Source organism: Budorcas taxicolor, chromosome 23 (genome assembly GCF_023091745.1).
Source record: "Budorcas taxicolor isolate Tak-1 chromosome 23, Takin1.1, whole genome shotgun sequence".
NCBI classification, from domain to species: Eukaryota; Metazoa; Chordata; class Mammalia; order Artiodactyla; family Bovidae; genus Budorcas; species Budorcas taxicolor.
This window is the reverse complement of record NC_068932.1, coordinates 41,445,824-41,461,120: the sequence shown is the minus strand read 5'-3', so window position 1 is coordinate 41,461,120 and position 15,297 is coordinate 41,445,824. Positions and strand designations below refer to the sequence as shown.

Genomic DNA, 15,297 nt, shown 5'->3' with positions numbered 1-15,297 from the left:
TCCTGACTCTGCCCCAGATAAGCCAGAGCGAGGGCTCCAGAAGGAGACCACGGGGCTTCGAATCTGGCCCCCAGTACCGTAGCCGAGGCTCACAGACAGGAGGTGGCTGGAGGGAAGCTGGCCTTCCAGATTCGGGGTCAGAGATATCTCCCTGCATGGCACCAGTCACTCAGAAACACCTGTGTACAGAAGCTGCGATTGCGTAGTGATGATGCGTCACAAGGCTATGTGCAGCTGAAGTCATGTGGCACACAATGGCAGGGGGGTGGGGATTCTCAGGAAAACCTGGACCAGGGTCAAGGTCAGATGCCTTGGTTCACCTCGAGACTCCACGACCTGTCCCTGCCTATGATGGCTGACCTCCCATCTCCCAGCCACCCACCAGGTGGCCAGGCCGACATGCTGGAGTTCCTTGTCTGTGTGTCCTCTGCGACCACAACCAGACCTCTGACAGCCTGCACCCCTGGGTTCAAGCGGCATCTGCATCACCAACGAGGCTTCAAGATGCTCCAGACTGAGGATCTGGCCAGAGTTATTTCAGGTGACCCCAGAAATGAGGCATTGACTAAAAAAAAAAAATCTGTGAGGTTGAATCTGGCGAGGTGAATTCTATTAAAAGTGAGTTGAAGGTCCTTGGAAGAGATCCTGCCCCTGCCTTTTACAGAGCTGCGGATGTGCTCTGTAGGCTAGGATGGGAAGTCCATTCATTCATTCCCTCAAATGAAGAAACGGAAGCTTAGGGTGGTGAAACAAGCCAGGCAGAGCACCCCTGCCCTAGATCTCCTGTCTACTGAATTGCATCAGGAAGTAAGAAATCAAAGAGCTACAAGAAACCACCGCTGTGTTCAGGATGTGAGAGTAATAAGCACACATCCGTGGAAAATCCCCAGAGAAGGGACAGAATATTCGAGAAAAATTAATCCCGTCATTGCTTTTCCATTTGGTTCACTTACCTTTCATAAGCATTGATGGAATATAGGATTATTAGACAATACCAAAAAAAAAAGTGTAAAGAGCCAACTCTTTGGGAAAAAAAAACCCTGATGCTGGGAAAGATTGAGGACAAAAGGAGAAGGAGGCAGCAGAGGATGAGATAGTTAGATAGCTTCACTGACTCAATGGACATGGGTTTGAGCAAACCCCAGGAGATAGTGAAGGACAGGGCAGCCTGGCGTGCTGCAGTCCATGGGGTCACAAAGAGTCTGACACGACTGAGCGATTGAACAACAAAAAAAAAGGTGGGGGGGAGTTCTAAGAAATGCTTCTTCAAACTGCAGGTACCAATTTTACTTGAAATTAATTTTATATAACACAGAATTTTCCATTTGCGAATCCCCCACCTTTCACACCACCCCACTTCACTCCTTCCCAGTGTCTCGGAGACAGCTGGACAGGAGCTTCAGAGGGCAGGGACCCTCCCCATCAGGCGCCCACTTCCTCTCTGGTGTCCTGGAAAAGCCCATGAAGTCATTCTTAAACGAACACACGCATGAATAAAGGTGTGGTTGAATCAATGGTTGAGCCAAGTCCATCTGGCCCAGGGCCATTGAGGTGAGGGGGAGCAGGAAGGGTCGGGACCACCAATGAGAGAGTGATGTCACCACCTCGTCTGAGAAATCGGAACAGGAGGTGTCAGGGTGGTAGGTTCTGGGGCCCCTGGGGCCCTCGGGGTCCTGGCTGCTCTACCAGGAGGCTGGGTGGCCTCACCTTTGAAACAGGCTGCCAAACTGGAGGATGTGAGCAGCGGCCAGCACGCCCAGCACGCCGTCCAGGCCTATCTTCACCTCGCGCATGTAGAGGTTCTTCAGGGCCGTGGCGAAGGCTGGGGAGGCAGCATCCAAGGGCCAGCCATCAGCCTGGGGGCTCTGCAGCCCCGTGTCCCCCACGTCCAGGTGCCTCCCCTCTACCCTTGACCACCAGCGTGCTGGAAGAGTGTCCCGAGCTGGGGACGGGCGAGATGCAGTGGACAGAACGCGCCCACTCCGACCTGGGTGCAGACGCTGCCCAGGCTCCCAGCCCCCAAAGCAGTTGAGGATGAAGCTACAGAAAACAGGGCTCTTAGGAAAAATCTTGTGTGAGTCTGGGCCTTGGGGCTTCTGTGCTAACCTGGGCGGTCCACAGCCTGGACAGGGAGGTGGTCACCGCCCAACATGTGTGCAAGGAGGCACGCTTTGTTTTCTTTGGAGATGACATACTTAACAGCAGGTTGTCCTCAGACTGTCCAACTCTCTGTGACCCCATGGACTGTAGCCCACCAGCCTCCTCCGTCCATGGGATGTTCCAGGCAAGAATACTGGAGTGGGTTGGTTGCCATTTCCTTCTCCAGACAATCTTCCTGACCCAGGGATCAAACCCCGGTCTTCTGCATTGCAGTCAGACGCTTTACTGTCTGAGCTACCAGGGAAGCCTTCCTCAGAGTCTGGGGTCTTCAAAAAGGTTAAGGACCCCTGGGAAGAGCCAGGATAATGTGCTAGTCCCCTGTTAGGGGCAGATGGACTTGGCTTATTCCAAGTCCTGCCTGATCCCAAATAGCGCTGGAGTGCATTCCAGGCACTCTGAGGACAACCAGCCCCATCGAGGCTGGACGATTTCCTGAGGGCACGTGACAGCAGGTTGTATTAATGCCTGTCAGTAGGTATTTCTAAGTGGCCAGGATGGGAGGGGGAGAGGCTGAGCCCAAGGAAGCCCTCTGGGCTGCTGGAAGGCAGCCAGGAAGGGGCCCTGGGGGGAAGCGGGGTAGGGGGACGGTCGGGGGGGGGGGGCAATGCTTAGGGCAAGGGTGGGCCTGAGCACGCTGCCTGGGCACCTGGGCCCAGAAGGGCAGTGACATTGTCCCTCCTGGGTCCATCTGGGAAGCCTGCTTCCGCCTCTTTACAAGGATGAGCACCTTTCTTTAGCAGAATTCCTCACTTCTTTCATTTCCCCGAGTTGGCCCAGCCTCCTTCCCCACCTCCCTGCGCCTCCGAGCTGTGTTTACTAAGGGGGCACTGTGCGTTGCGTGCCTCCAGTTTGTGGTGTTTCGTTTGCTTTTCAAATCTGAGAGGGCCGCTTGTTCAACGACCTTCTCAGAATGCCAGGACAGGGGCGTATTACCTTCTTTGGTGACCAGAGGGTCATTGATCTTCAAGGAGAGGATCATCTTCTTCACGGGGCGCTGTTCTCGGCTCCTCCCAGGCCGCTGGGCTAGGGAGGGAAACGGGACCAGGGTGCACAGGTGTGATGGCTGCATGCAAGTCACAGCCTGAGGCTGCAGGACCGTGAGCACAACCTTGACCTTGGCGTGCTTTGCTTATCTTTGTTTGTTTGTTTTAGTGCATGTGTGGTTGAAATGATTATTTATTTTGAAATAGTTGAAGACTCCTAAGAAGTTGCAAAAATAATACAGTTATCACGTCCCCATGGGCCAACTTTTCCCAATGATCGGACACAACTGCTGTGACCGTCAAAACTGGGACATTGATGGTCACACTGACACTGGCCCTTCCCCTTCCCTCCCTCTTTCTCTCATTAGGCTGTGAGCAGCCTGAGGGCTTTCCAGGTGGGTCAGTGGTAAAGATTCCCCTTCGATACAGGAGGCACAGAGACACAGGTTTGATCCCTGGGTTGGGAAGATTCTCTGGAGGAGGAAATGGCAACCCACTCCAGTATTCTTGTCTGGAGAATTCCATGGACAGAGGAGCCTGGCAGGCTAGAGTCCATAGGATTGCAAAGAGTCCGACAGGACCGAAGTGACTTTGCATGCCTGCACGCACTGCAAATCTTGGAAACAAGGGTCCCAGGGCCTGACACAACTGTGGTGCTTGCAGGGGAGACATTGAGAAGTTGTGACAGTTCGGCCACCGAAGTCTCATTCCCACACTTGCCCTGATGTCCCCCAGTCGGGCCCAGCCTCTAGCACGGGGCTGCAATTAGAACATCTGTCTTAGGAGGGCCACGTCTTTCAAGTAAGCCTATTCTACGTCTTTCGTGTGTGTGGTTTTTTTGGCCGTACCATGTGGCATGTGGGATCTTTAGTTCCCTAACCAGGGATTGAACCTGTGCCCCTGCAATGGAAGCTTTGGAGTCTTAACCACTGGACCGCCAGGGAAGTCCCAACTGACACCACTCTAGACTTACTAAAGACATTAACGATAGCACTGTTTTCCCCTTCCAAATTTTCTTGGCTTTCCGAAACTACAATGAGACATCACCTCACACCAGCCAGAACGGCTATAGCAAAACAATCCATGCTGGAAGGGGTGTGGAGAGAAGCGAACTCTCCTACGCTGTTGGTGGGAATGTAAATTGGTACCACCACTATGGAGGACACTATGGAGGTTCCTTAACTAAAAATAGTTTTTTCTTATTTTTAGAGTGTTTTCAAATGCCATATGACCCTACAGTCCCACTCTTGGGCATACATCCGGAGGAAAACATGAGCTGAAACGATACGTGCACGCCAATATTCACTGCAGCACTGTTCATAACAGCTAAGACACTGAAGCAACCTAGACGTCCATCGGCAGAGGAACAGATAAAGAGGTGGCACGTATACGCAACGGAATATTACTCGGCCCTTAAAAAGAATGGAATAATGCCATTTGAAACACCACGCACGGCCTAGAGAGCATCACACTGAGTGAAGTAAGTCAGACAAAGAAGAAGAAATATCCTAAGACATCCCTTGTATGTAGTTCCTTACAAAACAGAAAGATTCACAGACTTATGGTTGCTGGGGGTAAGGGGTAGTTAGGGAGTTTGGGGTGGCCATGTACACACTACTCTATTCAAAATGGATAACCACCAAGGACCTACTGCACAGCACAGGGAACTCTGCTCAGTGTTATGTGGCAGCCCGGAGAGGAGGGGAGGTTTGGGGGAGAATAGGAAAAAAACCACAAATTCTCTTGATTTTCACTGTACCCACTCTCTGGACCTCCAGGGCCTTTCACTGGTTTCCCAGGAAGAGCTGTGACCTGGGCACAGGGGCCAGGAGAAAAGAGCTTGGTGTCACTTTGGAGACAGTGGGACAAACGCATAGGAAGAGCAAAGAAGACTCTGAGGCAGCGTGAAGCTCGTTACCGTTCTGTGGGAATGCCGCAGCCTGCTCTGGGCTCCCAGCTCGGCTGGGAAGGGCTGAGTCAGAGGCTCCGTGGCCGGGAAGATTCCAGCAGGCGGCCAGGTTCCTCCTCCTGGCTCAGGGCAGGGCAGGGACGGGGGCTCCGGCAGCCTGCCTGGCTCTGGAATATCAGAGCTTTACTGCCACGTCCTGGAAATGCGATTCCATCCTGGCTGGCGTGCCAGCTGCCCTGGAGGCCTCGAATTTTCCATGGCACCTGCTTATGAGGTGTCTGGAGGAGATGCCAGTCTGTATTACCTAAGAAGCAGCTGGCAAGACTGCAGGAGAGGAATGTGTGGGACAGATAAGGGGTGACTGGGGATTACTGGGATCAAAACTCAAGAGAAAAATGAAAGAAGCAACCTAAATAGCTTTGGGTGGAGGTGGAATTAAGAAAAGAGAAACGAAAGGAAAAGAACAAAGAAAATTGATGGACACGTGTAAACTTCCAAACAGCACGCTTAGGGCCAAACAAGCCACAGGTGTCAAAACCACGCCCTCTTTCTAGAAAACCCATCTGCAGACTCAGCACCCACCCATATTCTCAAAGAAGTAGGCAGAGCCTCCTCTGTAGCAGCTGGAAAAGAAGGTGTTCTTGTGAAAATATAGCTGACGCTTACTGAGTGCTCGCTCTGTGCCAGGAACTGTTCTAGAACTTTACACCTGTTCCTCCACAGCGAAACACAACAGAACCATTATCCCATTTTACAGACAAGCAGACTGAGGTTAAGTCTGGTGATGAGGTCAAACCACGGGCCTTGTTCTTAATTGTAAGGGTGATCGTGGTCCCCCAACAAATATTCAAATGCCCATTTGGGGCCTCTCTAACCAGAGGGTCCTTGGGGCGCCCACCCTGGGTGAGAACCTACCTTGCAGAATCTTCACTGACTCCTTCTCAGGGTTTGCGTTGCCCCGGGCCAGGCCCATCAGGTAGAGCTTGGCCAAGGTCTCGGACTGAAAAAGCTGGGGCTGGTGGAGTTCCCATTTGAAGCCAAGGCATTCAAGAATCACATCTGAGGAGGGGGAAAGAGGCTGAGCAAAGGGTGTCACAACGCCCCCACCTGAACACGCTGTCACCCTTTCTCCTGCATCCTGTCTGTCTGTCCCGTTACTGAGCAGATGAGTGGACAGGCGGCCTTGCTGGGCCTTTCAGGAACAAAGCTCCAGCCCCACGGAGCTTCCTGACAGCCAGGCGGAAATGATGGGCAGACTCACAGGGTAACTTAGAAAGTGATAAATGTCCACCAGGGCTGCCGACCAAGAGGGGCACATAGGCTGCCCTCCAACTCGGGGACTGGAAGAAAAGCTCCATGGGGCAGGGAGGCTGGCTGCCACACTCTGGGAGGGGGGCTCACCTTGTCTCCCCTATTGCCGACTGAGCGACTAGCACTTTCAATTCTCTGTTTGGGGGGGATGGAGGGGGCTGTCCTGAGCACGGGAGGATGTTCAGCAGCACCTCTGGCCTCTACCCACTGGATACCAGTGGCCAGCCTCCCACCCCGGAGTTGTGACAACCCAAGATATCTCCAGACACTGCCGAACGTCCTCTGAGGAGCAAAATTGCTATCTGGTCCCCTGTTGAAAAAGTACTGGGCTGTCATTGTTTATTTGCTAAGTCATGTCTAACTCTTGTGTGACCCCATGGATTGCAGCCTGCCAGGCTCCTCTGTCCATAGAGATTCTCCAGGCAAGAATCCTGGGGTGGGTTCCCATCTCCTCCTCCAGGGGATCTTCCCAACCCAAGGATCATACTCTTGGCTTCTGCAATGGCAGGCAGATTCCTTACATCTGAGCCACCAGTGAAGCTGGGCTGTTAGTGCGTAATTATTACCCACCAGAAAGGCAACAGCATTACAGAAAAAAGCCCATATCCCCAGAGAGCAGAGTTCTCATCAGCATCGCTTTCCTCAAGGGAATGGAGCTCATCAGAAAGCCCAAGCTCATGGGGATGAAATGGGCTTACAGCGTGAAGAGGGTTCTTTATGCGGTGGCATAAATAATTTAAAAAAGAGAAGAAGAAGAAGAAGAGGCTTGGATAGGAAGGCAGATGGAGGATCCAGAGATACCCAGCCAAGTGAGACAGGAGAGGCTGTGGGTGAAGGGGGCTCCGAGGCTGCACCCCTGCATTAGCACAGAGCTGAGGGGAAGGGAGCCATGCTCGGGGTGATCCCTCCACACCCTAAATCCCAGTGCTGCACAGGACCTGGGGTTCACCAGCCCCACCTCCGTATATTTCTTGGCTTTGTTATTACTTTGACTGTGTGACCTCGGGCACCTGTTTCCTCTCCTGTTACTATTATTCACCAGCTTTATGACGTTGTTCGGTGCTGGGAGTCGAGACCCTGGGTTTTCATTTCAAATCTTGGGTCACCCTAGGTGACAGTCTGGCTCTGCTGGATTAGAATGAACTTTCCCCCAAGACAAGATTGCCTAGAAAGGGCAGCACTGTAGATAAAGTGTGTTCCCCGCCCCCCACTTCCGCTTTCAGGCTGGCAACACAATCCATCTGGAACTCTCTCTCCTGAGTCTGGAGACAGCCTCACAGTACTTCTCACCCCCCTCCCACCCCGCTATCAACCAGAATTGAAAGGTAAAAAGAAATCGGTGAGCCTCCACTGGAGAGGGAGGCCATCCCGTGGGGTGGGGTTTATCCATAAAAGCTCCACCAAAGAGCTGACTGTCCAGGCCCCTCATGGAGCTCAGTGGGACTTTCCCAGCTGGACAGACTCAGTCTGACTCCCCATCCTACTGCACATAAGTCCTCTTGGACGATTGCAGATGTGGACATCCAAGTCGTGACTGCTTAGAGCCCAGAGGGACCCAGAACAGCTGCCCCGGGCTGGATGAGCCTCTGCTTCGTCTTCCAATCCAAAGTCTATTTATTAACCTTGGCAAGTCTATACTCATCACAGCCATTAGCACATGAAAATGTGTTTGCCAAGCTTGATTTCATTCATTGTGCATTTGGGAAATAATTCTGATGGCACCTATTTACATGTTGGGAATTCCCAGGTGAAATGAAGTGACATGAAAGTCATGTCCAACTCTGCGATGGCATGGACTATACAGTCCATGGGATTCTCCAAGCCAGAATACTGGAGTGACGCCTTCCCCTTCTCCAAGGGGTGCTAGTGGTAAAGAACCCGCCTGCCAATGCAGGAGTTATAAGAGATGTGGGTTCCATCCTTGGTCAGAAAGATCTCCTGGAGTAGGAAATGGCAACCCGCTCCAGGATTCCTGCCTGGAACATTCCACAGACAGGGGAGCCTGGCAGGCTGCAGTCCATGGGGTCGGAGAGTCGGACACAACTGAAGCGACTTAGCACACGTTACACAGGGGACGCTGTGCAGTCGGCAAGAACAGAAACTTCCACACTAGTGACCTGGCCACTGGTTTTCTTCCACAGAGACCACAAGATGTCTCTGAGATTAGCAACATTCTGAGGACCCCACTGGTGACAGGAACTCACCTGCCTCTCTGCTTTGGATGGTCTTGTTCTTCAAATTCTCAGGGAAAATTTTCTGAATTTGTGAAATGCATAACCTTAAGAAAAAAAAAAATCCAGGAGTTAACATTGACACTTTTCTTGATCTACAACACGTTACCCTTCCAGTGTAAGCATCCCTAAAGCATTCCTGAACCAAACTTATCACATCTCTCCCATTGGGACAGTTTCCTCAGGTCCCCAGGGGCCTGCCAGTCTGACAAACTGTCAGCTCTGTCTGACAACCAGCTCAAATCATTCATTCCTGTTGCCAGTTTGTGAGCATCTCTTACCACGGACGTATGTGAGGTTGCATCTGGATGCTGAATGACACCTTTTTGGGTGAGTGTCTAAAACAAAGCCTAGCATATAGTAGGTGCTCAATAAATAACCACTGGAGAAAGGAAGAGAGGGTTCTGCACACGTCTGGGAAATTAACTCAGCAATACTTCTGGTTAGGGTCATGCATGCCCCAGTGTGTCCACCATCAAACTCAAAGTCTACTCAAGGGAGTTCCCCAGTAACCTAGCAGCTAAGATTCTGAGCTTCCACTGCCATGGTGCTGGGTTCAATCCCTTGTCAGGGAACAGATCCTGCAAGCTAAGCAGCGTGGCCAAAAAATGAAGAAGAATCCACTCTGAGCCAAACCCCAATCCTCTGCCAGGATATGGCACCACCAGCCTCCAGTTGCCCAAGCCAGTATCCTGAATGTTGTCTCACCTGATCATCTGCCCAGATCTAATGGGATGTCTTTTGAATTCATCCATCTCTCCTTGGGCGAATCCTTGCCCTTGTTGCTATGGCCTTCATCCAAACCACCAGTATCTCCCCCCAGTCGCCGCCAGGTGCCAGGCGTCCATCTGGTCCCCTCTGACACACACACCACACTGCACCCTGACAAACCGTCTGAAACGCCAGTCTGATCTTGCCTCTCTCCCGCCAAGAATCTTCACTGTCTCCCCCACTGCTTCCAGGGGCAAGCCAGCCTCTGTAGCGTGGCTAACCAGCTTCTGCCTATCTCTGCAGCCTCACTTCCCTGACTGCCTGCTCCAGCCCTTCTCAAGAGCCGGATCCCAGCGCCTCTTGCTTCCCATCTGTGGACGCATAGCCCTCTCACCTTCTCAGTGGACAAACGCCCACTCGTCCTCCAGATAAGCTTAGTGTTTGTTTCCTCTGGGGAGGCTGGGTGGGAAGCCCTCCCCACCGCCCGTCCTGTGATTTCCCCATTAAAACTCCTTCTGCAGGGTCTTCTAGTCAGCTATTTCCCCACACACCCTCGGGGTTAGGCTCCGCAGCCTTTAGAGACAAAGTCGGCATTTATTTACTGCTGCAGCCCAGGCACAGCCACCATGCATGTGCTCAATAATACCAAGGATTGGGTGGTGACAAAGATAAGACGCTTTCCCCTCAGCACTAGACTCGCCCCACTGAGAAAGGAAAGGCAACAAAGCCTGTGTAGTCACACAGTCACAGCTTGAAGGCAGTCATTCCAAGAAATCCAACCAGCCAGGGACACTTGCCACAATCCAGCCAGGGTCACCTTTGCCATCCTGTTTCCCAGTGATGCCGGAAATCTTGGTGGACCAGGGTGTCTGCAGGAGGGCTTGGGTAGGGGAGCCTGTGTCCAGAATAATATTGACCACATGCTGCCATTTCCAAGCAGAAATGATGATTACAAGTGAGTCAGCCTCAGGAAGGCAGTGGGAGCTGGACTTGTTTATCCCACAGGAGCAGGGGGACTGACCCAAGCCAGACTCCAAGCCCCTAGTGGCTTGGGTCACACATCTGGCAATAGCTGGCTAAGGTCAGGAGTTCAAGCTGTGATCTCAAAATGGAGCAACAGATTTTGGAAATGATGGGGCAATGGCCAGGAACTCAACTATCCTCAACAAACATCCGAGTCATGGGTTGAGCCAGGAGACGCCAGGCAACAGGAGTAATCCCACTGTCTTTCCCTGGTGTCTTGGCTGCTTGCCAAGATAGATCGTTTATCCCGCAGGCTCTGCAGCTCCCGAAGTTGAGGCTCATTTCAGGGTCATCGGAAAAGCTGACGGAACACGTGGGCATCTATGAGTTGTCCTCTTCACTCTGTGGGCCTAAGTGGCCTGGGATGAAGCAGGATGTTGGGAACATGCTGTAAGTCTGGGGCTCACTCCCAAGATGGAGAAACAAGAGAAGAAAAGGTGCAGGGCAGGGGGGACTCTTTCCTGGCAGTCCAGTGGTTAAGACTTTGATTTCTAATACCGGGAGTGTGAGTTCGATCCCTGGTCAGGGAGCTGAGATCTTACATGCCTTGGGGCCAGAAAGCCAAAACATAAAACAGAAGCAATATTGTAACAAATTCAATGAAGTGAAGTGAAAGTCACTAAGTTGTGTCCCACTCTTTTGCTACCCCATGGACTGTAGCCCGCCAGGAGCCTCTATCCACCGGGATTCTCCAGGGAAGGATATTGGAGTGGGTTGCTATGCCCTCCTCCAGGGGATCTTCCCAATCCAGGGATGGAGCCCAGGTCTCCCACATTGCAGGCAGATTCCTTACCAACTGAGCCACCAGGGAAGCCCAAGAATACTGGAGGGGGTAGCCTACTCTTTCTCCAGGGGATCTTCCTGACCCAGGAATCAAACCAGGGTCTCCTGCATTGCAGGCAGATTCTTTGCCAACTGAGCTACCAGGGAAACTCTAACAAATTCAATAAAAGACAAATAGAATAACAAATAAAATAACAAATTCAATAAAAGAGAGAGAGAAGAAAAGAGGAAAGTCGATTAAGTTTCTCAAGGACAAAAAGACTTCCTGCAGCAGACCATCCGAAAGGCTTTTAACTTGATACCTTCGACATGCAAAAATGAAAGGGAGTGAGTGTTAGTAGCTCAGTCGTGTTCAACTCTCTGCGACCCCATGGACTGTAGCCTGCCAGGCTCCTCTGTCCTTGGAATTCTTCAGGCAAGAATACTGGAGTGGGTTGCCATTTCCTTCTCCAGGGGATCGTCAACATGCAAAACTCCAATTTAATCTTGTGGGAAGAGTCATGCAGACCTTGGACCTGCCTCTGGGACTCAGTGCCTCCCTTCCTAAGAGGGAAATGGGGACCACGTGGTGGTCACTAGGGGCATAAAAAGGCTGATTCTTGGTACACTTGGCGTTGAGCACTCAGTCCTATCAGCGCTACCCCATGGATCATGGTCTCCGGTCCACCTCTCCCAGAACTGCTCTCTGATAAAAACCGACGGGTCCCTTTATATCCTTGGCTCTTGGAGTGACCTCTTCCCACTCTCAGAGTGGACTCGGCACTGAGATCAGAATGGGAGCAAACATAAGGCAGGGTCATCTTTTCCTGGTGTCCAAGCCCCCTAAGCCTCCAGGGAGAGGTCCTTCCTCAGCCGTACTTCTTCATCCTGGATCTCTGGGTTCAGATGTTAGTTGTGTCCATACATACCAAAGAACCCCAGGGACACTGCATGACACGTGTTAATTGGGTGTTTATTTCCCAGACTCCGTTCTAAACTCTCAGTGAAGTATGTCGCATAAATTCCCACGGCAACCCTGTAAGAGAGCATCCCCAATTTGCAAATAAAGAAACTAAGGCACAAAGAGGTTAGGTTGTTGGCAAGGAGCCTCATCTCTCAGGTTCCTTCTCCCTGCAGTCCACACCCCAGTCCCAGTGGAAAGAAGCATAACGAAGACAGAGAGATGGAGTTGTCGGCATCTCTGAGTGGAGCCAAAAGCTCACTGAGTCACAGAAACCCACAGACACAACCACAAGTACTGGCCAGCTGGGCAGAACCCAGGGCACTGACCTATGAGAGGCACAATTAAATTTCTGAAATAAATGCAAAGCTGGGAGCTAGTTAACTCAGCTTTCCACTGCCAGTGATCTGCTTTACAGAACTAGTGAAATATGGATCGATCCAGCGCCTGTCAAAGTCAACAGCGCCCCCAAGTGGGAGAAGCAACAATAACAGCATCGGCACCGAGAACAGGCTTGCTGGTGGGGGCGGTCCAAGGGCTAGAGGGCAAGTGCCCAAGGACGTGTGTGTTGTGAGTACCGTTCAGGACTCCACCCTCCCCATATCGATCTTGTTAGCTGACAAGTCTGAACGTGCAGAAGGCTTACCAGAATAAGTCCTTTATTTTATTACCTAAGTTAAACAAAACCTTTGTTAGGCTCTCCAAGTTTATGTTTCCCATGACCACATGGAATAAATCCCCACTGCGGAAATAAAGAAGATGAACTTTTGTGTTTGTTAAAGAAAAGCAGTTCCTCCCACACTAGTGGACTTCATCCATGGCCCCAAATACACAGCCTTTTCCTGCAGGAACTCCAAAGTGTCTTTCCTGCCCCTCGACTTTGATTTTGATCGTGTGACTTGCCTTGGCTGATGGGATGTTAGCAGACATGAGGTGGCTGAAGGTTTGAACAGCACAGGTGCAACTGGGCTTGCCCTCCTACCCTCTGCTGTCACCACAACAAGGACATACCCAGGCTAGTCGACTGTCTCAGGAAGACGACAAGGGGCGAATGGAGCAGATAAAATTCACAGTTGAGCTGAGCCTACATGGACTGACCACCTAGGTGGTCCAGGCCTAGGTGACTGCCTAGGTGGGACACCAGTCATTGGCTGGCAGAGCACAGGGCTGACATTCCCCCAGATGGAATGGCCAGGATTAGTACTTAAAACTGCTGCTCAGGCTATAAAGATACATCTCTATTCATTGAGCATCTAACTATTTGCCAGGAACAACACTGATCATTTTCAGTATACCATCTGATTTAATCCTCCAGGTTGCTCTTCAAGTGTGTGTGTGTGTGTGTGTGTGTGTGTGTGTGTGTGTGTGTGTTGATTGTTCAGTTGTGTCTGACTCTTTGTGACCCCATGGATTGTAGCCCTCCAGGGTCCTCTGTCCATGGAATTCTCCAGGCAAGAATACTGGAGTGGGTTGCCATTCCCTTCTCCAGGGGATCTTCCCGACCCAGGGATCGAACTCATGTCTCCTGCATTGCAGGTGGATTCTTTACCATCTGAGCCACCAGGGAGGCCTTAAATCTACAGCTCTTCAAGGGAGATGATATCATCACCATTTCACAGACGAGGAAACTAAAGCTCAAGGAGATTAAGCCACCGGCTGAAGGTCACAGAAACAGTGAATGGAGGAGAAGGAATTTCAACCCTGTCAAATAAGACTACTTTGGTGATGCTAGTGGTAAAGAATCCGCCTGCCAATGCAGGAGACATAAGAGATGTGTATTCAGTCCCTGGGTTGGGAAGATCCCCTGGAGGAGGGCATGGCAACCCACTCCAGTATTCTTGTCTGGAGAATCCCATAGACAGGGGAGTCTGGTGGGCTACAGTCCATAGGGTTGCCAAGAGTTGGACACAACTGAAGCAGCTTAGCACAGCACAAGAGTCCTAAAGCCCAGCACCAATGGCCATCATCCCCCAGGCCACCACTCCCAGCTTAGCTCAGCGATTTCGCAAACCGAGTCCCAAAGACCTCTGCCCCTGTGGCCCAGTCACCCTCCTCAGGCTTCTGGATCAGTTTGCCTATATTCCCAGGACCAGCTCCAGCTCCTGGCCCTGGCGCTAAGGAACACAACAAACTTTGGCAAAAATCCTAAGGTTTCTTCAGAGCTCTAACCAAACAAAATATAAAATAAATTCAAAATTGTTTAAGGCCATGAGTGGCCAGTGCCAAAAATAGCAACTCATAGCATTCAACTTTTTTTTTTTTTTTAAGCTAGGATCATCCGAGAATTTGGAGACCAAATCCAGATGGGTTAGGGTTTATTCATGTGTGCAGTACCATCATCTGTGGGGTGGGGGGCAACAGAGGGAGGCTGGCTGGTGGGTCTAGAAACAGAATATGTGGCTACTCGCTCCGCAAACGTGGAACCTGGAGCTCTTCTGGGCCAGCTGCTGCCCAGGCACAGCCCACGCTCAGGTAGATCAGACTGAGCCTTCATAAGGCAGGTGCCGCCGGTCCAAGGAAGTACCGGCAGCCAGGTAGGTCCAAAGGGCCAAGGAAATGAAGTGTTCCTTTGGCAAAGGGATCCAGCTGTGCTTCCCCAGGAGAGGCAGGAAAGAACTTGTAACCTGGAGAAGTGATGCTCCAAGCCATCTGCTTAGAACACTCTGGGAGGGACCAGGGAGCCCACTTTTCCCCCTGCTGGACATGCATGTTCCTGGGGATGGGAGTTCACACTCTGAGCGGGGCCATCTCACTGTGTTTGTCAACAATCCAACTGATAAACTAAGAATCCTCTTAGAGTCCAAAGTTCCCAGTACAAAGGAAAATCTAGGGGAAAAAAATCTCCATTTCTCTGGACTTTTATCACCACCCACAGACATTCTCAAAGGAAGTTGTCACCCTGACCCTGTCCATCCTTAAGGGCTGGTCCCAAAGGCAGCCTTTTTGCAAATACCCAGGACAGCTCACCTCTCCAGCCAGTGTGGCCCAAGTACTGGGCACTTCCCAGAAGGGCAGTTCACCCTGCTGTGGGCCTTTGAGCTTCCTACCTGTCTGGGTTCTTCAGAACTTCATCAAAGTCTATGCTGGCAGCCTTGCACATCTGGGAGAGCCCCAGCAGGTCTCCCGAGAAAGGCTGTCTGGGGAAACGCCACCGGTTGGTTGAGCCAACGATTCGGCGTTCCAGCCGAGGTTTCTGCTGCTTGGGAAGCAAAGAAAGAGAGAACGTCTTTTTTTTTTTTTTTTAAC

The 15,297-nt window shown here is 51.5% G+C and overlaps 1 protein-coding gene across 1 annotated transcript in view; it reads right to left on the bottom strand.

Moving 5' to 3' along the window:
- The window catches only part of BTBD16 (BTB domain containing 16), a 49,401-nt gene that overhangs the window by 32,281 nt on the left and 1,823 nt on the right, over window positions 1–15,297 (bottom strand). Inside the window, exons 2-6 of the mRNA XM_052661046.1 lie at window positions 15,099–15,247; window positions 8,568–8,641; window positions 5,968–6,111; window positions 3,094–3,183; window positions 1,708–1,822 (exon numbers count right to left, since the gene is read on the bottom strand). Of these exons, the coding sequence (XP_052517006.1) occupies window positions 1,708–1,822; window positions 3,094–3,183; window positions 5,968–6,111; window positions 8,568–8,641; window positions 15,099–15,247 (572 nt within the window). The remainder of the gene's footprint in view (window positions 1–1,707; window positions 1,823–3,093; window positions 3,184–5,967; window positions 6,112–8,567; window positions 8,642–15,098; window positions 15,248–15,297) is intronic.